The sequence below is a fragment of the Apaloderma vittatum genome, unplaced genomic scaffold (genome assembly GCF_000703405.1).
Source record: "Apaloderma vittatum isolate BGI_N311 unplaced genomic scaffold, ASM70340v1 scaffold13534, whole genome shotgun sequence".
Lineage (NCBI taxonomy): Eukaryota > Metazoa > Chordata > Aves > Trogoniformes > Trogonidae > Apaloderma > Apaloderma vittatum.
Window position 1 is genome coordinate 41336 of NW_009713322.1, and position 26872 is coordinate 68207.

At 41.4% G+C, this 26872-nt stretch overlaps 1 protein-coding gene across 4 annotated transcripts in view; it reads right to left on the bottom strand.

The window, feature by feature from the left end:
* Positions 1–7414: 7414 nt before the first annotated feature.
* The window catches only part of KCNC1 (potassium voltage-gated channel, Shaw-related subfamily, member 1), a 98221-nt gene continuing 78763 nt past the window's right edge, over positions 7415–26872 (bottom strand). Inside the window, exons 2-4 of one of the 4 annotated variants that reach the window (XM_009868325.1) lie at positions 25196–26129; positions 10541–10729; positions 7415–7726 (exon numbers count right to left, since the gene is read on the bottom strand). In XM_009868325.1, the coding sequence (XP_009866627.1) occupies positions 7662–7726; positions 10541–10729; positions 25196–26129 (1188 nt within the window). In that variant the 3' untranslated portion in view covers positions 7415–7661. Of the gene's footprint in view, positions 7727–8412; positions 8550–10540; positions 10730–25195; positions 26130–26872 lie in introns of those variants that run through there. The other 3 variants (XM_009868327.1, XM_009868324.1, XM_009868326.1) reach the window with 3 other exon arrangements.

Below are 26872 nucleotides of genomic sequence, written 5' to 3' on the forward strand. Positions count from 1 at the left end.
TGGAGAACAAGTTGTGAATTGTTGACCTTCAGTCCAGAGGTTTCAGGCTCTTGAGTGGAGGGGGAGAAGGAAGCTGCTCTTTGTAGTTCTGTTTGAAGTCCTGGGAGATCTGCAGTTGTCACTCATGCAACCTTCCACATTGACCAGTGCACGACACTCCTCTTCCATTCTAAAGAATGTTGGTAGGAAGACGTGTGTGTTGTGTCAGAAGCTTCTGTCTCTCGGAGGATTTTTTTAGACTGCTTGGCAGTCACTGATGTTACTTGACTGTGCAGCGTTCCTGAGTGACTTCATGTTTTTCTGCTTAGAATGCCAGATGCTGTATCTGGAGTGTGTTCATCTGAAAGGACAATTCATTCCTCACTTTCTTCCCATTTGCCCAGTCATGACTTCTTACATGACACCGGTTTCCCTCCCTTATCTGCATGTTGTCAATCCTGTTGGTGACTAACTGTAAAGGTCACTTCTGCATCAGTGATGGGGAGTTTTGCTCAGCTTCATGACTGAGCACAGAGAAATTGAGGGGGAGGGGAAGAACACAATCAGATTTTTCCTTATATGACATTTTTTGAGACATAAGACATAAAGATGAGGATGGAAAACAGTTGAAGGAGGTCAGTTTGAATATACAGGAGAAAGGTGACCATGGAAAAACATTTAAACGAATGGCATTAGAGAGCCTGTTGTAGTCAGCTAAAACACAGGGGGATAGGAAGGCAGAAGGGGAAGACAGATTCAAGATACAGGTTTTGAAGAGTGAATTGGAATAATCACACAGGAGTAGCAGCATTCCATATTGCTGGTATGGTGGGGATGAGATGAGGAACAAGTTAGTCTATTTCTTGGATGATATTGTTCCCTCTCTCTGACTATTTATTAATAATAATATGAATTATGGACTTGTAATGGGTTTTCTTTCTCATTTGTAGCACGTCTTGAAATTTCGAGTTCTATTCAGGTGGAACAGCAACATCTGTGCACACCTTACGGTCTCAGAAACCTTTAGATCAGGCCTGTGACCTAGTCCAGCACTGAATCAAATGCCTGCTATTTTTTTCCCATTAAATTCCATGAACTCTGGATCTGAGTTAAATAAGACTTAAGTAATTTTGGGACTTCCACTTTTCCCCTGTATTAGAAATCAAGATGATGACAGATCTTTGTCACTGAAATTGCAATGTTTTGTTTTCACCAAACAGTCCCCTGTGTTTTCTTAGCAGTTCTGATCTTTTTATGGCATATGGCAGGTCTTGTGCTTTTTTTTTTTTAGCTACATATTTTCTTAAAAAAGGTTTCAGAATTTTTCATCAGTGTTTGAGTCACGCTTGTGATATTTACTACCAGCTTAGAGTTCAAAGCAGCTGAAAATTGTGTAAAGGGAAGAAGAAAATGCTGAAGCAGAAAAAAAAGTCTTGCTTCTAAAAGGCTGGGACTGGATATAGTCTGTGGTAGAATCATAAAATCATCAAGGTTGGAAAAGGGAATCATCTTAGGTGGTTCTGATTGTACTTAGAACTGGGCACAGTAGAAAAGCAGAGCTTACACTGATTTTGCTGAAAACTCTAGCTGACATAAAACTAATTGGACATCTGAACTTTAGGCATACCAAAATCTTGATTTATGTGCAAAACAAAGAGGTAGTGTGTGCTTTGTTCGTTCAGGTTTTGTGCTATTCTGAATTTCTGATAAATGCTGGTCTTGGATGTTTTGCTCCATGTTAGAAAAACATGACTCATAGCTTTGAATGAAAATGTTTTGGTTGTATGGCAATGGCCTTCTGTTGGATTAAAGTCCAAAAAAAAACTGTAAAGGGAGGGGTTTTACCATATGTGCCTTTGAAGTTAATTTGGAGAAACTGCATGTGTAAAGCCGTTGTTATTTTGTAACCCATGTAGAGGTTGAAGGGACTGAAGTGAGGCACACCTTTTCTGTTTGTGAACTTCACAGAATCACAGAATTGTTGAGGCTGGAAAAGACCTCTGAGCTCATCAAGTCCAGCCTATGACTCAACACCACCACATCAGCCAGACCATGGCACTAAGTGCCACATCCAGCCGCTGCTTAAGCACCTCCAGGGACAGTGACGCCCCCTTCCCTAGGCAGTGCATCCCAGTGCCTGAGCACCCTCTCCGTGAGGAAGGGCTTCCTGAGATCCAACCTGAACCTTCCCTGAAGCAGTTTCAGGCCGTGCCCTCTCATCCTGTCACTGGTTGCCCCAGAGAAGAGCCTGATCCTCACCTGACTGCAGCCCCCCTTCAGGTAGTTGAAGAGAGTGATAACGTCCCCCCTGAGTCTCCTCCAGGCTAAACACCCCCAGCTCCCTCAGCCTTTCCTCATAGGACTTTCCCTCCAGTCCCTTCCCCAGCAGTTAAGCCACAGTACAGACATCGCCTCCAACGCCGGTGTGCCACCTCGAGTCCTATCCCTAACAGCCCTGGGTTCAGATTCGTCCCTCAGTTGTCTTTGCGTTCATCTATTTTTAATGCAGAGAGAGTTTTTACTCCTTAATGTCTCTGTAGAATATGGAAAGAGAGTGTGTGAATAAAAACAGTCAGCGATGAAAACGGCCTTTGAATTCGAATCATGTCCTCGATGAACCATATGTGACCTTCTGGGAGAGTGAAGAAGCATAAATTTAAGAGTACTGGGAGAACATATTTTTGAGTTTGATTAGAAACAACAGCAACAAAGTAATCATTCCTGAGTAAAAGCTAGCTGTGGAGATGAGAAGATTCAGAGGTGACATTTATTTTCCAAAACTTCCTCAGGCATTTGTAATTTGTGACATGTCAGATTTTAATTCATTTTCAGAGGAGCCTTTGTAGGCTGGGAGGTGTTCAAGTCTAAGCGCAGTTCCTGTGTTGGCTAGCTTCTCAATTAATTCTCGTCTTTCTCATCTCTCTCTGGGTTGGTTTGCCTATGGACCACCTCATTATTCAGATACAATGGAACCTCGGGGTGAGTTCTGCCTGCAGGTTTGGAATCAAGACTTTTTCGGTGGAAATTGCAGAATTTCAATTCAGTATGATTCCAGTAGGCCTTCATCATCATAATATTTTAAGTGCATCTTGGTGCTTTTCTATAAGAGTCTGCATTTATGCATTTTATATATATAGATTTAGAAGCGCAGCCGTGAATTGGGAGATTTAATGTTCTGACATGATTTTAGTTTTTTTTCTGCAAATGCCAAATGAGTTTAGCTTTTGTTTTGTTTTTACTGATTTGAATTCATGAGGACATGTGGTACCTAAATTAGGAGAGCAGAGGAGTTGCCAATCAGTAATGAAGATACTCTGTCATTTTAACTGTGTGGGTGCTTAATTATTTTCCATAATAACCTTTTGCTTTAAAGTTAAAAAAAAAAAAAAAAGACGAAAAGGGATTCCTATACAGGCATTGTGCTTTTCTGCATACAGGGAAACATGACATCTTTTAAATAATGGAGATATGCTTCTCTCCTCTGGTGCCTTAATTCTGAGTAGATAGTTTATAGTAACTGTTTCTACTTACATACCACTTTTCCCCTTTTGACCTCAGAACACTTTAAAAAGGGGACAGCGTCACAGAAACATAAGCTGAAGCAGAAAACATTGAAATGCCCCAACCAAGGTAATCCAGCCTGTCCACAGCAGAGCTAAGAATAAAACTCCCATCTCCTGAGTCCCAGGCCAAGGCTCTACCTTCTAGGTAAGTGGTCCTTGATGGTTTTGTTTAGATAAGTGTCACTGCTACTACTTCCCTCGCTCCTTGCTCTTCTTTCCCCTTCACCTTTTAAGCTCCTTTCCCTCCTACCTGGAGATATTTGGACCTATGTACTTCCATAAAGTTTTTTAAATGCTTACGTGAGTGCTGAAGATTGAAAGCCTGGCCTTGTCAGCCTGAACCAGGGAGTATGTCCTTCCTGAGGGCAAATATCTGTGCTCAGTTTGAAAGCATTTGCTCTGTCAGATGAGGAAGTAATGTCCAGAGATTCAGTTCATGATCCATTTTCTAACGTGAAGTTCAGTGTGAATTCAAATATTGTTCTTGATTGCAAAAAAGCATTTGTATTCACCTAAGAGAAAAATGTTGCACCTATAGTCTTAGATGAATGTAGAGGGTTTGCGACTTCTGAGCAGACAGGAATTTTACACCCAAACTCAAATACGTGAGTGGCCTAAAAATATTCTGCATAATTTAAGCAGTTTTTCATGAAGTGAAGTTGGTTTGTGTGTGAGCTCAGAGACAAAGTTGCTTCCAGGGTGCATATATATGGAAAGCAGAGAAGTAGGCTGCATAGTCTGGAAACTACAAAAAGGTACGGTGATAACTGCACTTGTTTTTTCTTCAGGATATCTTTTTTGTAAGCATCTCTGTGCTTGTTTTTTTTTTTTTTTCTGAATGCCCTTGCCTTAGCCCTGCTTGCTCTTTTCTGTATTTCAGTCTGCTCATTTGTCCTAGCAGACATTTGTTTTAGTGATTTTCTTTTTGGTCCTGAAACTTTAAGGAGAGAGAAGGCAATTTATGTGAAAAATCACTTTATCCAGATTAATATCTGCTGCTCTTGACTGTTATCACAGTGGTATTAGCTAGATTTTTTTGTGTTGCACTGAGAGAAGAGAAACTGCTTTTCAGATTCTTGCTGTCTGAAATTGTAGTTGTGGAGACATGTCAGGTTGTAGAAAATCACATACCTTCATGCAGTGAAAGAAAAAGCTATATGGGTAGAAGATGTGGTGCTTTTAATATTAGTAAGTGATAAACCACTAATTGCCAGGGAGTTCAGATGAAGGACAAGCATCGGGTCCCATAGCTGAGGGGCACCAGTGCCAAAAGCTGAGTTTGCAGAGGAGGAAACACAGGTGTTTGTTTCTGGCAGGGAAGAGGCAGAGTGTAACTGAACTACGGAATGTACTTCTGCTCTTACAATGGTGTGAATTCAGAAGTAGTTTGTGGCATTATTGCAAAGCTGACGTCAGAATCTAGCCACAGGTATAGTTTTCGATGCTTAATCAAGCTATATATCTCCTGTGGTGGGAGTGGGCAGGCATGAGGGAGTTAATAATACCCAAAAAGCAAAAAATCCTTAAATGTAAGGCTGCTGGGGTGATGTGGTAAATTTCTCTTAGGATACAGTGTCAGGATTCAGTGCAACAGCTGCTGAATTTTCCAGTTGTCTCCATCTTTCCCTTTGTCTCCATATTTCCCTATGTCGTCAGAGCTGCCCCTGTGCTGCAAGGGGAACTGGAGTCAGACAGACCTTCAGCTTATAGCGTCTCCTGAAGGGCAGTGGAGGGGAAGCGGTGTTCTGTTTCTGAAGGGTTTATACAAGTTACGACGAAAGGCATGGTTACCTCAAAGCAGAAGAAGCTGAGAGGAGTACCTAAGTAAAAACGCGACTGGTAGATGTAAAAAGTAGTGCAGGACAGTTAGGTACGTGTGCCCATCCTCCCAGCTAAGGCTCGTATGTATGCAAAGCGCTGTGGAAGAGGAGGACCTACGTGGGATTTACAGGGCTCAAGTGTTGGTATTCATCATGGTAATGGCGAGTATCAGCAGCCCTCACTGTGGGCCCTTGAGTTAGTGTTAAACAGAAAATGGGGCAGATAAATCTATTTCTGGATTCTTAATACACTGTAGGAGGAAAAGCTGTTCATTAGGCAACTTCTGGATTCTGGATTAACCTGGATCTTGCCTCTGGAGGTAGGAAATTGCCTGTTTATTAAGGGGAAAGTAACAGTATAGAAACGGTGGGAGGAAAGTAGTTCTTGGGAGAAAGAATAGTCAACCGAAGTAGAAATCAAGTATGTAATGCTACATCAAGGGCTACAGAGGAGTTTTCTAGTTACATACAAATTCAGATTATCAGCCTTTCTTCTGTTCCTAAAACACAGTTTGAGATCTTCCTTGAGATTTTCCTTTTGGAGTAAAGTTGTGAGGACAATGTCCAGTTACTCTTGGTTTTTTTCTTTAGCACTTACTGGAGCCATTTCTTCTGGTTTTTGGGGTTTAATCTCTACTTCCTCCTGACCGTAAGGTTACTATTCCGTTACATTTCCATTCTTGTCAGCAGTCATGGATGCTGTATCTTGCCTAGAAGGTTGCCAGCTCTTTTGAAGTTTCTCACAGGAGGATAAAGGTGTATCTGTCCTTCTGGAAGTACTTTACCAAGTATGCTCAAGCAACTAGAATGCTGTTGACACATAGTCCATAGTTGTCATTTGTGATATCTAAAATGAAATTTAATCCCGTTGTGTTTCTTAGTTCTTACTGTTGCATGTTTTGTGTGGAAGTGCAACTTGGACACCTGGATTTCTTTCAGAGTTGCTTTTATGAGGTGGACTGCTGTGGCTCAGTGAAGAACAAGAGAAAGACAGTCCCAAAGAAGTAAGAAAAACTGAATTCATTTAATCAGCTAAAAAGACAAACTTTTATTATTGTTGGGGAGGGAAAACGAGGAGACCTAGATAATTATAGGGTTTTTTAGTCTTCCCTCATAAATTACTAATGGTGTGAATTCTTCAGACATTGGTTGTATCAAGTGTTTGCAGGCTTCATTTATTATCTACTAACCAAAATTAGCATTGTAGAACCAAAGCAATACCAAGCTTTTCTCCTACATTTCTGTTGAGAACACTGTATTTATTCAAGATTTAGAAGCAAGTCTCTGGAAACCCCTGATCGCTTCAGAAAAGGATTCCCCTTTACACTATACAGCAGGCACTGAAACCATGATACAAAATTTATTTCATGCTAGAATTGTTTTGCATAACATTGTGCATGCATTTTACTCAGTACTAAATTGCATACAATGCTGTTGTCTTGTTTCTTAAACTTTGAGACCATTTATACTTGAGTATTTTCCTGATTTTGTACTATAAGTCCCATTTTTTAAAATAACACCTCTTTTGTTTAAAATTCATACTGATTACTTAATATGAACAATTTATGAAGGGTCTTTACGTTGGATCTATACATCAATAAAATACAACATAACCAGAGCTGGAAAATTAAATCTAGACCAGCTGTTACTGTCAGGTCCGAAGGAAGGTCCCATGTGTCACAAGCATGCCAACAAAAACAGACAGGAAAAAGTTTTTCTTATTTTTATACACTTCTAGTTGGATTAAAAGTTCTTGATTTCCATGTCGGTGTGATGAACTGTGAAGGCGTGGTCAATATGACCGATGACTGCCTGATTGCACTTTTTAAAACCATTACTCTGTATCTTGTATACAAAAAGAAGCGATCCATAGCAAAGAAATGTACAGTTTTATAATGTTTTACATTTTGGCTACAACAATGTATGTAAAAGTAAAGAGCTTTGAAAGAAAATATATAACTTTGCTTTTTTTTTTTTTCTCGTTATTCATACATTTGCGGTGTTTCTTCTTTCTTGTTTTTTCTTTTTTTTCTTTTTTTAAATTTTTGTCGTCATGCAATTCATGCTATGGAACAAAAAAATAGATTAAAAAAAAAAAAAAGAAAAGGTCTTCTACAGTTTTGTTACATTTTGGCCGTAGAAAAAGCCTGCATCTCTAGTACAACTCCAAAACCACGAAGAATCATCCATAAAACCTGCATGGAGCGAGTTAACTTTGTCCAAATGAGAAGGTCTTCTATGCCTGCACAGTTCCACACAGATGTTTATTAGCCATCAATGTTCATCTCCATCTCGCTTGTCAGGTCACTCTGACTGCCTCTGTTGGCATATATTTAGCAATGACTGGACTTTCTTTGCAAAGATCTGCATGTAAAGAATACAATCAGTACTTGAGCTTCTTCCCTGCGCTTTTCACATCAAGCTTGGCATCTTAGTTTTAAAAGAAGGAGGGAAAGGTGAAATAGCTACATGCAGAGGCAGCCATATTCTTCTTCAACAGGGTTTGGTTTTTTTCCCATGCAGTCAGCCAGACTGAGACCTCTCTACAGTGTGTCTGAGTATTGCTTTCAGCTTAAGATAGGCGCCCATGCAAAGTTTCATCCTACTGTGCTTGTTTGCTCAAACTCCTGCAGGGTTCCTATGGCTCAAAAATATCCTGAGAAAAGCAAAATCTTCCATCGTTGGCATGTTTCAGCATCGACTAAATGCCTAACCCATTCCATACAGAGCCAGTAGATCCACCATTAGCCAAAATAAGCATATACTAGCAGGATGCACCAGGAAGGACCCTGTCTGGTGCATCTACCCTTCATCCTATGTACTGATAGCGTGTGGCACGTAGGGCCCACCAGTACCATGTAAATGCCTGCCTGTTGTCATCTGAGTGCTATTTAGGAGTGTTGTCACCTAGCATCAGGAGTAACACCGTTCCCAGCAGGTGCTACTGTGAGACATTGCATCTTCAGACTTAGTCACCTGGATTATATGCAACATAGCATAGGCTAATTGAAAATAAAGCTTTTTAGACCATTCTCTGCTACTGATCCATGCTACAGTATAGATGGGATGGGAGACCAAGAACGTCTCACTGGACTAGGAGAGCTGTAGGGCGCAGACACTGAGGATAATCCTATCGCTTTTCCACTTATGCCAGCTATGCTGTTAAGGCTCCGTGACATTTCGTAACCTTCATTTAAAAGAAAAATGCAAAGTACAGCATTGGATCAATGACAGAATGGACTAAGAATGAGGTCAACATTGTAGCCAGTTCAATAGCATCTGCATGCACGGACATGCGGAGAGTAGTATCGCTTGCAACGTGACTCAGAAGACCATTGAAGTACAGAACAAGTTTAAAATATATATTTATATTAAAACAAAATATCGTCATTTTCAAGGATGATCAGGCTATGTAATTGATCCTACAGGCAGCAACATGGTTGTACCCTAAAAAAAAAAAAGAGTCAGTGGGAGGGATTTTGATTCTCTATGCTTCTGTCATACATTCACAAATACCTCTCCCTTCCACTTCATGCATTTTGACCTCAGGCAGAATTAAGGTTTCTGGTATCTTTGGGGGCAGTAGGGGGAAAAGGCAGCAAAACCCATAGAATTTATTGTGTTGCTATAGAGATACTACTCCTTTGTTCTCAGCATTTATAAAAAAAAGAAGAAAACAAAATTGCATGCATTCAGATTCTCTCCCTTCCCCCACCCCCCCTTCTTTGTCAGACATGCACGTAAACAGCTCAGCAAGTGTACAGAGAGTCGCACAAACTATGGATGAAATTCTGTTGGAACAACAATTAAGATGCTCTCAACGTGTTTCAAACAGGCCAACAATATGCTGACGTATATTACTCTTTAGCCAACCAGCCTCTGTTTCATTCAGTAACGAGAGGCGGTTGCAGTGCATCGTGAAAACCATACATTCCTCATCCCAAAGGATGTGCCATTTGGAGTGTTCCCCTGATCCACTGGAACCACCCGAACTCGCCCAGGCTGAATGAACACGGCCAATGCTTATCCAATACAGAATCAAGTAAAACGCTTTGCTACAAAGGTAAATTTTAGAGGATATACTTTCATATGAAAGTCTCGTGATCCAACTATATCTTTGTTGATGATAAGCTTTAAACTTATAAATGCATACACTATCTATAACTGGCATTTACTATAACTATTGCCCATCATACAATGGCACATGGGAATTCTATACGCCATACTCGGTGTATGGTTACATCATACAATCTTTGCAGTTTTAAAATATTGACTATATCATATACTATATACAGTACACCAGTGGTAAACACTGATTTGAAGAGAGACATCTCTTTTCCAATTTTCCCATTCCTGTCGACTTTGATGCGCATATATAACTCTAATTTTGGTTTGTATGGTTTCCTCATGTTATGCTATTTAAACAAAAAAGCCTATTTTAAGAAGGGAAGGTTTTTTTCATTTGATTTGACTTCTGTTGCTAAATAGATTATTCTGACCATTAGCAAAATAAAATGCAGTTACTTCTGAGAGGTCTGTAGCTGTCAGAAGTCTGAGAAACTAACGAGTAATGATTTATTTATGAAAATGATTTTAGATGGATAATTTTCCAATTGTAAGACACCTGCGTTAACAGATGTTCTCGTAGGCTTCTGTTTCTCTGTTGAACTAAACAGCTATGAATATCCAAATAATTTGTTTTACTGCTCTGTTAAGGTAGCTGAATAATCATTCCATATCTCTTGAGGATGTTTAGCTTTTGTGTTTTATCTTTTCTGTCTGCCACTTCCAAATCTGTGCTCGTTAGAGTCTGGTAAGATCTGTGAGCTTTCCAAGTGGCAAACCTTCATTGCTATGAAGTGTTAATGGGCATCTCCTTGGAGGATGGGCTAATTTAAGGTCATTGCAGAGCATCCTCCACTAAAGCTTACTGCACCAAGCTGGGGTGGAAGACTCGACTGCCTAGCATAGCTCTATGGGGTAGTTACAGCTCCTCAGGCTTTTCTTTCTGAAAGAAATAGGTTAGAAACTCCAAATGCAGACATCAGGTGGTGGTTTCCAGCCCAAACGTGCATTTCTACAGCAAGCGCGCTATTGCGTGCTACAGCTACAGCTGACTCTCTCTTACTTATTTCAAACGGTTGCTAACTACATGGTTACAGGACCCCAGCTACATACCCTTTCTTATTCCTCCATCAGGCGGGCAGGGATATTCCCCGGTTGATAAGAGGAAGCAGGGTCCATATCTCTCCCGAGTGCCAGAGCGGGTAAAGGGCAGGCCCTCATCGGGCGTAATAGCCTGGTCTATGTGGGGACAGTCTTCGTTTGCCAGCGCCGCCTTGGCCACCTCACCATTCAGTTTCGAATCTTCAAACATATAAGCAAAAGGCTATTGAAATACTATGCACTGTTTATTAGAGTTCCAGCTGCAAATTAAGGGTTCACAGCTAAAGAGTTCTATAGCAACACTGTAAAAGGTAGCACATCTGTCCTAGACACTGCGTTCATGTACACGGCACCAAAACGAAACAAAGGCTGTTAAACGGGAGGAGAAACAAATCGTGATTGCATTAGGTGTAACAGCAGCCACCTGTACTTCCGCACAGAGGGGCGGTTTCAGGAACGGGCGTGCATTGGTTCCTAGTCCTGTGAGCAGAAGACTGCAGTTAGAAATCGGGTTATGTTTTCGCATGACAGCGGGTGGGGCATGAATGACCTGTCATGAAGCCTACTGTCGCTCAGAGCTTAGGAGAGGCAGTGGACGGTGAGTTGTGTTTTAGTATTTGAGTATATTCTGTGCTGATTTATACCTGTGTGCGGTATTGCTGAGGGGGAAACTCCTGCTCCTCCCCTCCCCAGACTTCACCCAGATTGGTTTATTGTGTTTCTGGTATCAGTTGTGCGGAATGGCTGTACACATTTTAGACACACAGAGTACATTACGTATGGAAATACAACAGCAGAATGTGGATTTTAAAAAAAGAAATCCATGTTCTGATGTTCTTTTCTGAAACACATACAGTATTTGCAATGCTGGCACAGGACACTACATATAGAAAACACTACAGCAGGCCATGAATTTGAAAAATAGAGTAGAATTTACTCTCAGCTATAAATAATGAAAATACTTTGTCAGATTTGCCCATTTTGCTCCACACATTCCCATGAGGATAGACTGAGCATAGTATGTTTTCTCTGTGTGACTTGTTTGACATTTATAAAACCTTTTAAAGTGCTGTTTAGTGTAGGATTTATTTTAGAGCTTTAAAGTGCAAATTAGCGTACTGAGAATATACTCGAGATATGGCACAGCTCAATGTGAGTATTTTGGCTGAAGGGAGGAAAAACGGTCAAGATGTACTTTCTAAGTTTCACAAATGCTGGGACTCGTTAGCTGAGTGGAATTGGCAGCATCCTGCACCTCGGTTGCACAATGCTTATTACCTAGACACTGTAAGGCAATGGGTGATCCTGCAAGTCTCTTTAGGGAAAAACAAACTCCACAGATAGACTTAATTTCAGTGCCTCTTCCAGATTCGCGTATAAGCTGGTTCTGAATGCTACATGATGCCATCATTTATTTTTCAATGATTTTGAAGCCAAGTAATAAAACAAGCCCAAAAGAAAAAAAAACACAGCAGTCGGTAAGGTTTGGAGATATGACTCTGATCCCCTGGTTTCAGATGGACAACACAGATGAATACTAGGCAAAACCTTTTTCAAGTTCTATTTGTTGCTTTGCATACACACACGCACGCACACACACAGATGTGTATGACACTGCCATCTACCCAGTAATTGCATTCTGTCCTTTTATTTCTTTTTAATTTAGATGTCACTGGTTTGTCACGACATAAACAGTCTTTTCTGCGTATCTCACCTCTTGCCTTCTGTCTGCTCCATGTAGAATTAGCCAATTATTCTCCCAAAGAGGGAGGTAGTAATGTTTTGCTTTGTGAGCAATGAACTAATTAGACCTCTCAATATATTTTTTGAAAAAAGTGAAAAGATATATGTATATTTTAGTACTTGTAGACACTAATTTCAGTAGGATTCTAAAGTTTTCAGGTTGCACTGGCTTGCAGTTCCTTTCAGTTCATAATACTAGCTGCTATTCAATATCGCTCTTTGCACAAAAACCTGGCACGGCTGCCATAGTAACTGTGACATTGCAGGTACTGAGCTCTTGATGTAAAAATTACTTAGCAGTGTTCAGGGAGAGCTGCCGTCCTCATGGGGATGCAAAAAGGACTGGGCTTCTTTGCAAGCCTATAACGCTACAAGCTGATGGCTCTAATCCTGAAATGAGGGAGGCAGCTCTGTCAGCGGAACTCTGCATTGAAATCTCTGGGATTCCCATTGCTACACCTGAGCCTTGGTTAGCAAAATAAACTGTTAGTGATGGAGGGGACACTTGTCTGGTTCTGGAGCAGAAACCTCTGAGCAGAGTGGTTTGGGTCAGGCTGCTCACTAGTCACAGCCATTGATCCTTTCCGAAGCAGCTTGCAGGATCTGTTGTGCTTGAAAGACAAGAAAATTGACCTCCTTGGAATTAATTTCTTAAATTGCAGTATACATCCCTAGAAACTGGACCTAGAACTTACTCTTACAGCCTCCCCAGGGTCCCTTAGCAGTGATGAATTTTTCTATATACTTGTGGAAAATTCAAAATTTTGTGGTTTTTTTTCTATTCAGTAGGAGGAGAACCGTGTAACTGGAGACATGGACAAATCGCTGAAGTGGCCTACTAATGTCCCTTGAACGCTGCATGCATGGGCCATGCCTTAGGGGTGGAATTCTAGATAGCAGTGCTAATATGCAAAGACTATTTTGCTAAATACTTAGGAATCAGAGAAATTACCAGCACAGAAGACTGCATCTCTTGCTGGTGGAAGTGAATGTTAGGTAGAGTAGTTATGTTCCAAACCACTGTAGAACCTAATTCTCGGAAGGTAGGACTCCGCAATCACGAGATATTAAATATGTAATTAGACTGTTAGGGGAATAAAGGAAACATCACTGACATCAGCCCACAGTTAGGAGCTCCCATTGTTTTCAGTAGCAGATCTGCATGCTGAACGATTTTGGGAACAAGGTCTAAAGATGGAATGAAATTATGTTATTTTAGGTTGATTTCCCAAGTTGCAGTTCACATGTTTGTTTTTCCAAGACTGACCTTGGATTTGAGAGATCTCTAGATGAAGCAAAGCCACTGAAACCATTACTTCCTGGTGACCACCAGTCTAGTCATACCAATGACCAATGACTGCTTCTAGGTGCTTAAAACTTCTAAGGCTTGGTTCTGGTCCATCACATTCATATGAGTCTTCCCATCCCTGCTAGCAGAATCTGAACTAGGCTTGTACAGCGGTTTTTTTTGTTCTTTAGGTTCTGTTTCATGAGAAAAAGTCATTGTTATCATCTCTGTTTTGCAGATGGGTAAAACTGTAAGACTCTAAGAGGTTATTTACACCAAAATCTTCTGACTCTCAGCTTGGCACCTTACCTCCATAATTGTCCTGCCTGTGAATACCTAGTTAAATGCACCAGCTTTAAACATTCTCCTGCAGGAATTTGGCTGAGAGGCTGAAGAAAGTACTCAGCAGATCTCCCAGGTGAGTAGTTTGTTTCACAACTATCTCTTTTGTGTGGTTTCCACTTTCTTTTTTTCCCTCTCTCATCTATCTCCATTTGCAGAAAACTACTATTGTCTGGTGTTTCCAAGCAAACACTGTATTTCAGAATGGGGGGTGAGGAATTCTGAAGAAACCCACACCTTAGAAGAGCTGCTGGATTTTGCGTTAGTAAACTCTGCTTGTTGTGGAGAAGCACAGTAGAGACTGCCCATGGCTCATTGCTGCATGGCTCATCTCTTTTGTCATAGCAAATGGTTGCACGCTGTCATAGTGACTTCACTAGTACTGCTGGACTTTATTATAAACTAAAGTCTGACACTTGGACTGGAGTCTGACACCCGTTTGAACTGCATCTTGTCTGCAGACTGTCAGTGGGCGTAAGCGCCTGCTATATTCATTGACCACAGACTATGCTTGGAGATACGTCACTCGTACAGAAGTAGTTCCTACACTGGGAAAGTCACCCCAGTCCTCTTCCCTTAAGCAAATATCGCCATTCTCTAGCAGCTGCCAAGAAACAAGCTCCTGGTCTACCCTTTGTACCTAAGATATCTTCAGAAGTTGTGCGTGTGCCAGGAGTGATCCCAGCTCACGCTGCTTCTTCTTGGTGTTGTACCTGCCCCCCTCCTTTGTCTCCCTTGTGTCCACAGCTGTGAAGTGGTTGCTTACCCCAAAGAATGCATAAGTTGAAAGGCACTCTCATTTTCAGTCCTTACAGGACGGGAAATCTAATGCCTTTTCCAGTTCGTATAGGAACTTCTGTAGGTTGTAACCACTTTGACTGAAACAGGGCTGAGAGATGCTTCGCAACTCGTAGCACAGTATCCATGCATATATACCCGTGAGTCAATACGTGCATGAACCATGCCAGATTCTTTGATGCTGTGCTAAAGAAGATGGGATCTTCTCAGCCCTAGATCAGAAACACAGCAATTAAGAGATATAGTATGGTTTCCTTTGGTCACATTAGGTCACTGGCAATCTCCTCTAGCAGAGCAGACTGTCTTCCTCCTGTCTACCTTTATTTAAGGATTAAGAGACAAGGACTCAGTTTGAGTACCTGCAACTTCCCTGCAGGCTTGGGAGACTTCAAGGTCGTGAGGGAAGAGGTTGACAAGCAGGAAGAAGGTAGGAGCAACTGAGTGCAAAACAGGGCCGGAACTGAGAAAGGAAGTTGTTTGAAAGATGAAAATCTTTCATCTGAGGAGACCGTATCTGCCTAAAGTTACATTCCACACCACCACCCCACATACAGCTGAAAATGAACCTAACAGCTTTTCTAGATCTCAGCTGTGTTCTTATAGCCCTGAGCCAAACCCGGGGATTGCCGTTATTGCAGTCTGTGCATAGTCCCACTCCTGACCAACTGAGAGTGTCCTTTGGTTCTCATTCAGAGCCTGAGGGTCATTTTCACTTGCTGCTTGTAGTGCCTTGTTGCTAACCCTAACATGGACAGTAGCTGCCTGAAGTCTCGTATGAAGAAGGATCTCCATGAGTTCTCTCACAGCAGAGACTTGTAATTCAACTAGATCCCTGAAGAAAGTAATAGTACAATGTCCGTTGAGCAAGTTAATTATTCTTTTAGTTTTCAGTCCTCTCACACTTTCTTGGTGATAAAAAAAGGCTGTGGCAAACATTCGTTGTGTCATACTCTGTTGGCAACTGGAAACTCTCTTGGTGTGACAGTGTTCCCTGGTTCCTGGGCTAGTGATGGACGGAGCAGGAACAGAAGGGGCATGGCCAAGGTGAGGGTGGAGAACTCCCGGGCTTTTCTTAGCTGCAGGTCTATTAGCTGGAAGTGGAAGGAGAGCAGCTGTGAGGCTGCTGGACTTGCTGCTGGAGGACAGAATTTCCCAGATGTCTTTATTCTAGAGAAAATGCAAAGTAAGGGGGTTTTGTGTTTTGGTTTTTTTTTTTTCCGCATTCTTTTTTTGCAGCATCGATTTTGCCTGATAGTTCTTGTGCTAAGCAAATTATTATCAAGAATTTAGAGTATGAATACAAGTATTCAAAGACATTTACTCTGTGGAGTACTGTGTGGAGGGGTTAAAACCTGGTTAGCATCTGAAAGTACCCGTTGACTTTATATCCCTAAATTCCTTTCTGAGATGTTGTGTGGAAAGGAAATATTTACAGTTCAATTCCCTACTCTCTTGAGTCTCTTTAATTCAAATTTCACTCCTGTTAGCAAGTTGTTTCTGGTATAGTTGCCTGGATGGTGCTTACTGGCAATTAATATTCTTTGGCCACTCATCAGCTGCATCAGTGTAAATCAGTCTGTTTTTTTATACCAGACTCCATCTAAACTCTGCTGTGCTTCTTCACTGATCAAAGGAGGGTCAGAGCATAATAGCAAATCAGGAAGTAAATGAAATGCACACTGAGGAAAATATGCCCTTCTTGAGTTAGTACATGGCTATAGCGATTTCTGAGTTAACACAGAATTTACTGACAATTAAGAATAAGATCAGTAGCAGTAAACTTCACACTGTCCCTCTAGAAAAGGATCAGAAATGCCTATCAGCTGTTTTTTGTCATTCTTTCAAGTAGTGGGGGTAATTGGAGGAGATTGTAAACATTGTACTTTGCTCAGGACCTGATTCAGCAAAATACCAATTACGCTTCTGTGCCAGACCATTGTCAGCTACAGAAATCAATTTTTATGGGCTTCGGAGCCTCATGCAGGATTAAGAAACCTGGATCCCATGGGCAGGGCCTCATTTTGGTTGTTAAATCAAGTCCTTAAAGTGAAAGAGCTATAACTATATTAAATTAGAAAAAGAATAATGGAGAAATATTAAACCACAGACAATGGATGATGAAATGATGAAATTACAGCTTGGAGAGCATGAAAGGAAGTATAGCATAGAGAAGAACAGCATAGAAAATATGGGTTTAAACCTTCGAAAATGAGTTACAATATGCTAGCATGGGCATCACTGGTTTTCAAAATGGCAATAAAAATATCCTAAATTGGTAGTTTTGGGAATTTTTTCTGCTGGAGAATAATGAAAATTATTTTTTCCCATGCAGACTATCTGAAAAAAAAAGAAAGTAATTTAACTAAGTAGTTCTGTTGTCATACCGAGTACTTACTCTTTGGATTAATACCTCGCACCAGGTTTTGTGTCACAATCTCAGTGCAGTTACCTATAGTCTGTGACATTCCTTGTTCTTTTGCAATAAAGACCTGTATTGTAATCTCCTCGGCTGCCCAACATGGAGCTCAGGTTGATGGGAATTGGAGAAAAACTTCACAGAATAAAATGTGACAGTCTGTAACATACACAAGTTGCAAGCAACGCACAGTAATAACAAGTAAATGTTAACAAACAGAGCGAAAGAGAGAAAGAGAAAAAGAGAGAAAAAATGTGAAGAACATGTAAAAGAATTAAGATTCCTATATAACAACTCAGTTTTAATTACTCCAATATTCTAAGGCCATTAAAATAAAAATCTTTATTAATTCTAAATATCTTTAATAAAGTTTCCTGATTTTTATATTACTGCATATTTTGAAAGTTGCTGTGAAGCTCTTCTGAGTAGATACCACGCTGATGGACTTTACACTGGCACAAGAGCAGAATTTAGTATGCTACATGAATACGCAGAATCCTTCCGACCCAACCTACCTCTTCAACATTTACTCACCACCGTGTTGACCTGGGTCCCTCCAGGAAGCCGTGTCCCCCAGTAAAGGCACTCCAGTGACGGTGGTGACCGCCTCTCCCAGTACTAACTGGCCAACATAGTAACATCACTCCCAGAAAATATCACCTTTGAGAGGTACTACTTCTTGAAGTGAGGTGACAGTGTTGGCTGCCTACCTATTGGTCCCACCAGAGGAAACACAGGAGCTCTAGTTAAGTAGATCCAGTGCATCTTGTCTTACAGGTATTACAGGTGTTACTGGATACATGCCTAAAGCAGGGCTGAGAACTGTTGCTTCTGGAGGTGCTGCATTGCAAAGACCCTTCCTAGTTTTATCCTGACACTTGCACCCATCCTGGACGTCTGAGAGTCTCGCTAACACCATGTTCTGTAGAGCACAGCGGGCTGCTGACAGTGCAGGTAGAGGCTGCAGGAAAATGTAGTCAGGTGAGTTGTGCTACGATCTTCCATTACCGCTCTGACTGAGGAATACAGTATGATGATCTGTACGGTATGGGAGGTGTCTGAGATGCGGAACATGGATGAATACAAAGAACAATGACAGCAGGATGGTGGATTGCTTGTTATTTCAGCTTTGTGCTTATAAACAGACAAGCAAGTAGACAAAAGGCTCGGAGAAAATTTCCAGCAAGTAAGAGGGATATAAGCAAGTGAGCTGGGCACAGAACTGAGATCTCGCACCCTAGACCCTTTTGTCCCTGGCCTTTGTCTCTGGTAACTTATCCTGTCTGCCTAGTTCTGCTGCAGCAGAGTTGTACGTCTTGCACAGAGGTGCCTTTTGTTATATCTGTCCTGCAAACACCGGTCCTACTCAGTCTGGCAGAAGGGAGAGATGCCAGGAGTACCTCTTAGTATCCCAGGAATGCTCTGTGCCCTGGATGGCACGGGAGCTGCGGTGGCAGGCACTTGCTCAAGAAGGAGAGTTTACTGTATTTACATTTGCTTTGTGCTGGAGGATTGGCATGGGTTGGCCTTACTTGTCTGGAGTGCTTGTATCTGTGTTTTCCCGTAACTAAAAGTGCCTCGTGCTCACTAAGTTATTAAGGCATGAAAAATCCCAAGATTTATTATTTAGTTCTGTGGATGTTTTTCAGCTTAGTGCAGTCTTGCCCCTGCACATACTCGTCTCTAGCTGTGGCCAGACCACAGGGGGCTGTGTGGGGAGATTTTGTGAAGTTAGTAGTAGTAGTAGTCTTATAATTTTTAATGTCTCTCATAGTGCCAGAGAAAAGCAGGAAACCCAAAGTGCTATGCTTGAGTTCCTAGCTCCTCCTTTTTGTTTTTAAAGGAATTGTTATGGAGGATACTGTTTTTTATTCAAATTCTGAAGTAAACAAGCACCATAGTACAAGTGACACCCACCAGTTGTATCCCTACAGGAAATAACAGATGAATAATTGCACAACGAAGTATTACATTATATTAGTTATAAATTCTGCATTGTGGGTGATCCACAGCTATGAGATTGCAGAAATGCTGCATGGGACAGGACAAGGAATAAATCCAGATTGCTTCCACCTAACTGTAGGCACTTTACTGAGGAGCTGAAGTCAGAACTGCAGTCACCTGAGATCACTTCTGGAGAAAGCCACCTTAAGTTAGATGAGAAGAACTGAGCCTGTTGTTTTGAACTGTTACACTTTCTACATTAGATCTGGAGGACTCCAGTGATGTTGATGTGTTCATTACATTTGCTGTCCTGGAGTGATGAATTTTTGATTTTTAAAGGCTAGGAAGGTTAAATATAGGGAGGAAAGAAAAAAAATCTCCCTATTGATGTTTCTACTGCCTTTTTAGTATTCTTTATGGCCAACACATTTAAACTTCGAAATCTTTTGTGCTGAAAAAGACCTGAGTTCCTTGTAGTTACATTGCTGCCTGCTGTCCATCTTACAGAGAGCGTCAAAGGTTTTCCGACACTAAAATTAGGTGAGATTTTTTATGTTCAAAGGCATTTGATCAGAGAATTTGCTTCCCTGTGGACTGAAGGACCACCACAATGACTACATACAAACAGCTTCAACAATGCTTTGCTCTCCATAAAAGTCACTGAAGTTCACAAACCACAGCGAAATGTTAGGCAGCATAATGGGCCTGTGACAAGACCTGCCAAGAGTCCCCAGCTCCCGCTGAGCATTGGCACTAGAATTACAGTGCTCAGCACAGTTCTGACGTTGGAACTGGTGTGTTGCACAAGGAACACAGGTTATTTAGGTTATGGTGACAGAAGGGATGAAAAATGAAACCCTTAGAAAAGAGCAACTTCTTCAGAAAGCATGAGTGGTAAAGCTGAAATGGGTAATTCCACATTATTTCTTTAAAAGGAGATCAGCTCTCTAAGGAAATTGCATTGCAATAATAGATTCCTAATCTCAGAGCTTGCTCCTGTTCATCTGACCATGGAGTACACGGGTGTCACTACAGGTACGTAGTTCCCATCTGTCAGTGATAGACTTGCATTGGTAACTCTTCAAACATAGGAATCATCAAAGAGTGAGTTATGGAAAATTGAGTTTTGGGAAGGTGAGACAATCACAGAAGTTCTTCTGAAGCTAAAGACTGTATTAGTAATGACAGACATTTCCCCTCTCATCTTAGGCACCTCAAGTCTAGTAATAGTTCTTCTGTATTTTACAGCTGTGCAAAGAGTAGAGATTTTTGCCATCAGTACGCTGTGAAAAAAGCTGCACAATATATTTGTGTGAAGATATGATATCCTTGGAGTATAGCTTAAGTGCAGCTTCAGACAGAGGAGATCAGAAAGCTGAGAAATTCTTGTTTTGGCCATATTAAAGTCAATATAGACACTGTGTGTGCTGGTGTTATAAATATGTATATGAAAACAATAAGAGGTTGGGCTAAATCTCTGAACAAACCCAAAATAATCATCATCTGTGCTTATGCATTATGGATGTATTCTTAAGACCATTGCTCTGTGGCACCAGACATTACTGTAGACATCAAATGAAGTTATGAATTCCATTCATACTCTATTTTTCTTTACAGTGTTGGAAAATGACATTCACTGCTTCATCCTATGGCAACTTTAAGAGGCAATCGTGCTGTCAACCTATCCTTCAGGTAAGCACATAGCTCACAGAAGAGAGGGACTGAAGAGCCAAATAACACTTTCAAAACAAAAATGAGAGCTTTCAAGATTTGTTTTGCAGGGTTTCAGGTTTTTGTACAAACTTGTACCTTAAAGTATTTCACTCTGTGTACTGACATAAATTACTTAAACTTGTAGGACAATGTGTGGTTTCAGACAGAAACTGGTGAAGTTTGATTGTTTGAAACTGGCTTTTTCTATTTTGCTTCTATTGGAAACAAATTTTGCTTTACGTTTTTTCTATTTCACTTCTGTTACAATACTAACCAGAATACTCAGAAACCATTAGATAAAAGGTATTGGTTTGTAGCAGACTACAGTTGACTGATGCTTATTTAGTTATGTTCAGCTAGTGGCTTTCATAGTTTCATAGAACGGCCTAGGCTGGAAGGGACCTTAGAGATAATTTTAATCCAGCCTCCCTGTCACCAGGGACGCCACCTCTCGAGCAGATCAGGCAAGCTTTGCCACAGAACTTTTGTGATCTTGCTTACTTAAATTAAGCCATGTGTCAAATGAAAATACTGGAGATTACTTCTGTTTTGTCTTTGCTGCCTACTTAGTGTGCCAGGTGTTTGATTGAAATGTAGTGGTAGTCAACTATACAACAATGGCAAAATGAAGCCCTCATCTTGAATGGGGCCCGTAAACACTGCAACAGAGCAAAGTGAATAGTTTGGTCATTATGATGCTAGAACTTGGTGTGTGTATTTTAAGTGAGGGCACAGCTGGGCCTCTGCAGTCTGAGATATCACGGGGCCAAGGAGTTTTAGTCAAATTGATCAGGTAAGATTGGCCCTTCTGTATCAGGCCCCGTTCCTTCAGGCACTATATAAGCACTATCTTGAGAATTTATGAGTATCAGAAACTGCCTTGGAGAAGATTTTTTTGCACAGAGGAAATCTCTGCTTTCTTAATGTGGCTGGTGAAGGCCTGCCTGCAGCAGTAGCTCTGCCATCCTCTGCTCTGAAGGGCTTTTCCTCCCCTTCTGCTGCTTTCCCAGCCACTCCTTGATGGGATCAGACAGGATGGAGAACAGGAAGGATTGCTGCAGAAAGGAGAGGCATAGTGAAGTCAAACTCTAACATTCTTTATATCAAATTAAAACGAAGTGCTGTTATTTAAAGATACCCTCCTGCCAGGTGTAGATTAGCCCAGGACTGAGCTGCTGCGAGTGTTGGGGACAATTAAAAAATGTAATTCAAACCTACTGGAATTTAAATTCAAATCATCTTTGCTTTGCCTGCAAATGACGATAGCATCATTGGCAGCAGCTGTGCAGCCTGTGGGCACCGTTCTGCTGTTTGCATGTCCGTGCCAGGAACGTGCTCCTTCGCCTGAGTGGCGGCACCAGGCTGCGGCTGTGCTGAGCTCGCCATGGAGCCCCCGTGGCCCCGGGTATATGGACCGGGAACAGCTGCAAGCCGCTGACTCAGTGCGTGAGAGCGCTATAGGGGGATGGTGGAACTATTTCATACTCATCACTGTTCTGTCAAGTGTTTAATCACTCCACCACACATCATATATGGAATTAATAACTCCATGTGATGTCCTTTACACCTGAGCAGCTAAACAGCCTCTTTTGGGAGTAATGTATTAGATATACATCGTAGGACCTTATATCATCTAGACACTGTCACACTGAAACTTTACAGTTAAAAATTACAAGAAATATCTTGGACAACTCAGGCATCATTTTAGAAATGTTAGGCACCCATTCTGTGTTGCTAGTACAATGCTAACTTGTTTCCCGTTAGGCGCTGTTAACTGATCCCAGTATTTTACAGTGGGGGAAGCATTCACTGCTTGCACATCTCTGTTTCCATATAATGTGCAGGTTATGGTTTCAGGATCAAGTCAGTGCCCGTGAATGCTTCGTATTACCTAAGTGAGCCTCAGCATCCAAGGCAACGCAGATCTTGTTTTAACAGGTCAGTTCTGATCTTACTAATTGTTTTTTACTTTTCTCTTGCACACATATAGATCCTTCCCTATTAGGAAACTAAGAGATGCAGGCAATATTTTTTGCTGCTAGTGGTACATAATAATTATCAGAAACAGAACTCCAGCAACAGTGCTACTGAGTCCATTTTGTTAGCTGAAGTATAAGTGTGCTTTGATACTTCTTAAAATATATATGCTTGTATACGTATATAAAAATAGTTTTTCTTAATTATTGCAGAAATAGATATATTGCTGTTACTATCAATACTTCATGGATATTGTGGTAACAGCTGATTTTAGAGCACTGATGGTGGCAAAACAGTTCCACGTTGAACCAAAATTACACGTATTCTCAGGATACCAGTGTGGAATGGCACTGAACTCGTAGAGTTCTTAGTCCTCTAGTTCCCAGAGAGGACTAGGGTAGGTAACTGAAGGAACTTTGTAAAGCAAGGGATTTCTGAGAAGGAAGTTACTCTGTAGCTGACCGCTAAACTGCTCGAGAGTCTGGCATCTCTTGGACATTTCAGCTGGGTAGTTGGCATATTGCTCACAGGAGGAGACACGTGATATTGTTTGTGCCCTCCTTCCCTCTTGATACATGATGCCACAAAGACATCTACTTGTGAGGAAGTTTGCTGCTTGGACATGAGTTGTGATAAGCATTTGCAACCTGAGGGGAATGGATGATAAAACCGTACGCTTGTGCGCCAAAGATACAATAGAAAAGAGACAGTCTATCGGTCACGTGAATTGTGATTGGCCTGTTGCAATGGAGTAGCCTTTAACAAAAAAATGAAAGCTATTTACCTTCTGAAGGGATTTTACATAGTTGCACAAAAGGGAAAAGAAATAAGAAAAGAGAGAATAGAACAGAAGAGAAAGGTTCCCACCAGCTCTTCCCCTCCAAAATTAGCATTGGCATTGGTGAAGTCACACACAAAGGAAAGTCTAATTTTCTTTGTGCCTCTCACAATGACATCAACATGCATGGCTATGAGATGAGAAGAACACCTCACTCACAATGAGTAACAAATTAGAATTTTCTTCAAAGTAAAAAAATGATAACACAAGACCATCATAGGTATATGCTAGCTCTTTCAAAACATCTCTTTTTGACTAGATGTCAGTTAAAATCACTTGTCTGGTGACCTGTTCTCTCTAATACAACACAGGAGGGATAGTCTGAATAGGCTGAAGAATGTCTACTACGCAACTTGGCTGGAACATCTGCCAAAAATGAAGTTGGCTTTGTTTTCAACATGGTCATCTACTTTGAAATTACTCCATAGAATAAATAGTGATATTCCATGGGTAGAGGTAGATTATGGGGTTTAAATAATCAAATTGGAGCCCCGTAACTTTGTGCTATAGGAGGATTCTCATAAAACTGAGATATTCCCATAATTAACCACTAGCCATGGGATATTATAATATATTCCATGGTGACTAGTATTTTTTCCATTTCCCTCCCCGCTCCCAGCAGAATTAGTATGATTAATTTTGCTCTGGTTTCACCTATTGCTAACATGAATCAAAGTAATTAAAAATAAGAATACTGCATTATGAGGCGATCACCGTTTAGGCCAGACCAGCCAGTCATGACCAGTCAGACCTTTTCCAGTTGGCCTTTGCTGCTAAAAGGTTGAAAGAGCTGTAACTCACCAACCCATACTTGCAAAAGGAGCATGTTTTAGAAAAAGTGGTTCAAAACTCTTCGTAGTTCTAAATGCTAAATTCTAGTGGAATATTATAGAATAGATTGATTTGCATGCCATGGAATAAATATCCTTACATCTAGTCTTGTCTCAGAGTGAGTCATTTTGCATTAGTGTCAAGAATTTGAGCTGTTGTTCTACTTTGCAGTTAATCATCAGAAAGAGACAGGAATGTCTCATGAATATGCATGATGGTATATAGTTGTCCCTTCAACTTACTAGGCACCTAGTTTCTGTAATGAGATGTACAATATCTGCCATTTAAAATAGCTGAAAGGTCCCAAACGGGAACAAATGAGAAAGCATCTGGCTGTTTCAAATTCCAGCCCTGTTTTGTCAGAAAACTCTGTAATTGCTGAGTACTTGGCTCCTACTCTGCTCTATGAAGCATTCAGCTCTCAGGGGCCTCTGAGATGCATTACACAGTCCAGCAACATAGCTGTAGAACTCTCAAAATTCTTCCACTAGATGTAACAGCTCTTCACAATATCTTGAGACTTGTATTGCCCTTAACCAGGACCAAAGTTTGGGCTCCTAGAGCGTGCTCTCATCCTTAGTTTTGCTGATCAACCTCCACTGTACCATTTGTCCCTGCAACCTAGACTTCACACATATTATTCACTGTGTGATGGTGGGACTAGAATGGATAAATGTGCTACCCATTGCTCTAAGAAAGCAGTCTGGCTGAATCTTAAATCACTACGCGGGATGGAGGTTAACGGTCAGATGGACATTCCTCTAAGAGGTTTCCTACCTGCTCTGTTAATTTCTAAAATTTCTTCTTGGGCCAGTGGGCAAGTGTCGCTCTGAGTACTGTGGTGTGGAGAGTTTACGACAGATTTACAATAATTGGGGGATCCCAGCTGGGGTGGCCTCGGGATATGCTTCTTTTTTTTCTTTGGTAGCTTCTGCTTAGCCATAGCTAAGGAGTAATACATTCCGAAATTGTTCACAATGACAGGGACAGGCATGGCAATGGTCAGCACGCCAGCGAGAGCACAGAGGGCCCCCACCAGCATGCCTGACCAAGTCTGAGGATACATGTCTCCGTAGCCCAGGGTCGTCATGGTGACAACAGCCCACCAAAAGCCGATGGGGATATTTTTAAAGTGTGTGTGTTCACTGGCACTAGGGTCATTTGGTTTAGCACCTATTCTCTCGGCATAATAGATCATCGTGGCAAAGATTAAGACGCCCAATGCCAAAAATATGATGAGCAGCAAGAATTCATTTGTGCTGGCGCGGAGAGTGTGTCCCAAGACCCGCAACCCAACGAAGTGGCGGGTCAGCTTGAAAATTCGCAGGATTCGCACGAAACGGACTACGCGGAGGAAGCCCAGGACATCCTTAGCAGCTTTGGAAGACAGGCCACTGAGTCCAACCTCTAGATAGAAAGGCAGTATGGCCACAAAGTCAATGATGTTCAAAGAGTTTTTGATAAATTCCACCTTGTTTGGGCAGAAAGTGACTCTCATCAAGAACTCGAATGTAAACCAGACCACACAGACACCTTCAATGTAGGTGAGAAACGCTTCAGTCTCTGCTTCCCTGTAGTGCCGCACCTGGGTGTCATTCCCGATGAATTCAGTTTCTGTCTTGTTCACGATGGGGTTAAATCTCTCATGAGTCTCGAGGCAGAAGGTGGTGATGGAGACCAGAATGAAGAATAGGGAGGCAAATGCCACATACTGTGGAAAGAAAGACAGGAGAGAAATGTTAAACAGTAGGTTAAGTACAGGCCCTTTGATTCTGAAACACCAGGGAGAGACAAGAGCTGTATGAAAACCAAAGATAATGCCAAGCCTTCTTCCTGTGGGCTTAAGGTGCCGAGTCTCAGCCGCAGAGCCGGCCTAACGTTCAACTCGGAGGGAGAGCTGTATGTAAGTACACGCTAACATCCATTCCCATGTAGACAGCACTTCCGTGTGAGTGTGAATTTAAGTAAGCATTTAAATCTCAGTGCTTGCTGTGGGATTTTAGGTTTAGGACATACTGACATTCTGCCTTTCTGAACTTGGTCTTCTGCTACTTCCTGGTCTTAAAGATAGAGCGCACCTTCTGGGGCAATTGTCCTGCAAGAGTCTTTTTGCAGCATTGTGTCAGCGGTACGGTGGCTGCTTCCTGCTCCCAGCTTAGTGATAGTTGTGGTATTTCAGATCTCGGTAAAGACAAGGTTTTCTTGAAGAGATTCTCATTACAGTGTAGGACTTTTACCAGACCTAGAAGAATCTTTTTTAAGACTGTTGGCTTACAATTTAAGTAGTTAAGTTCCAGTGAAGCTAGTAGCAGCCCCCAAAGTCAATGAGTGCTTAGCTTAGGAGCATTTGGCAATTCTGCTTCGATTCTTACTTTTCATAGAATCATAGAATGGTTTAGGTTGGAACCTTAAAGGTCATCTGGTCCAACCCCCCCCCCCACCCCCCCCCCCCCC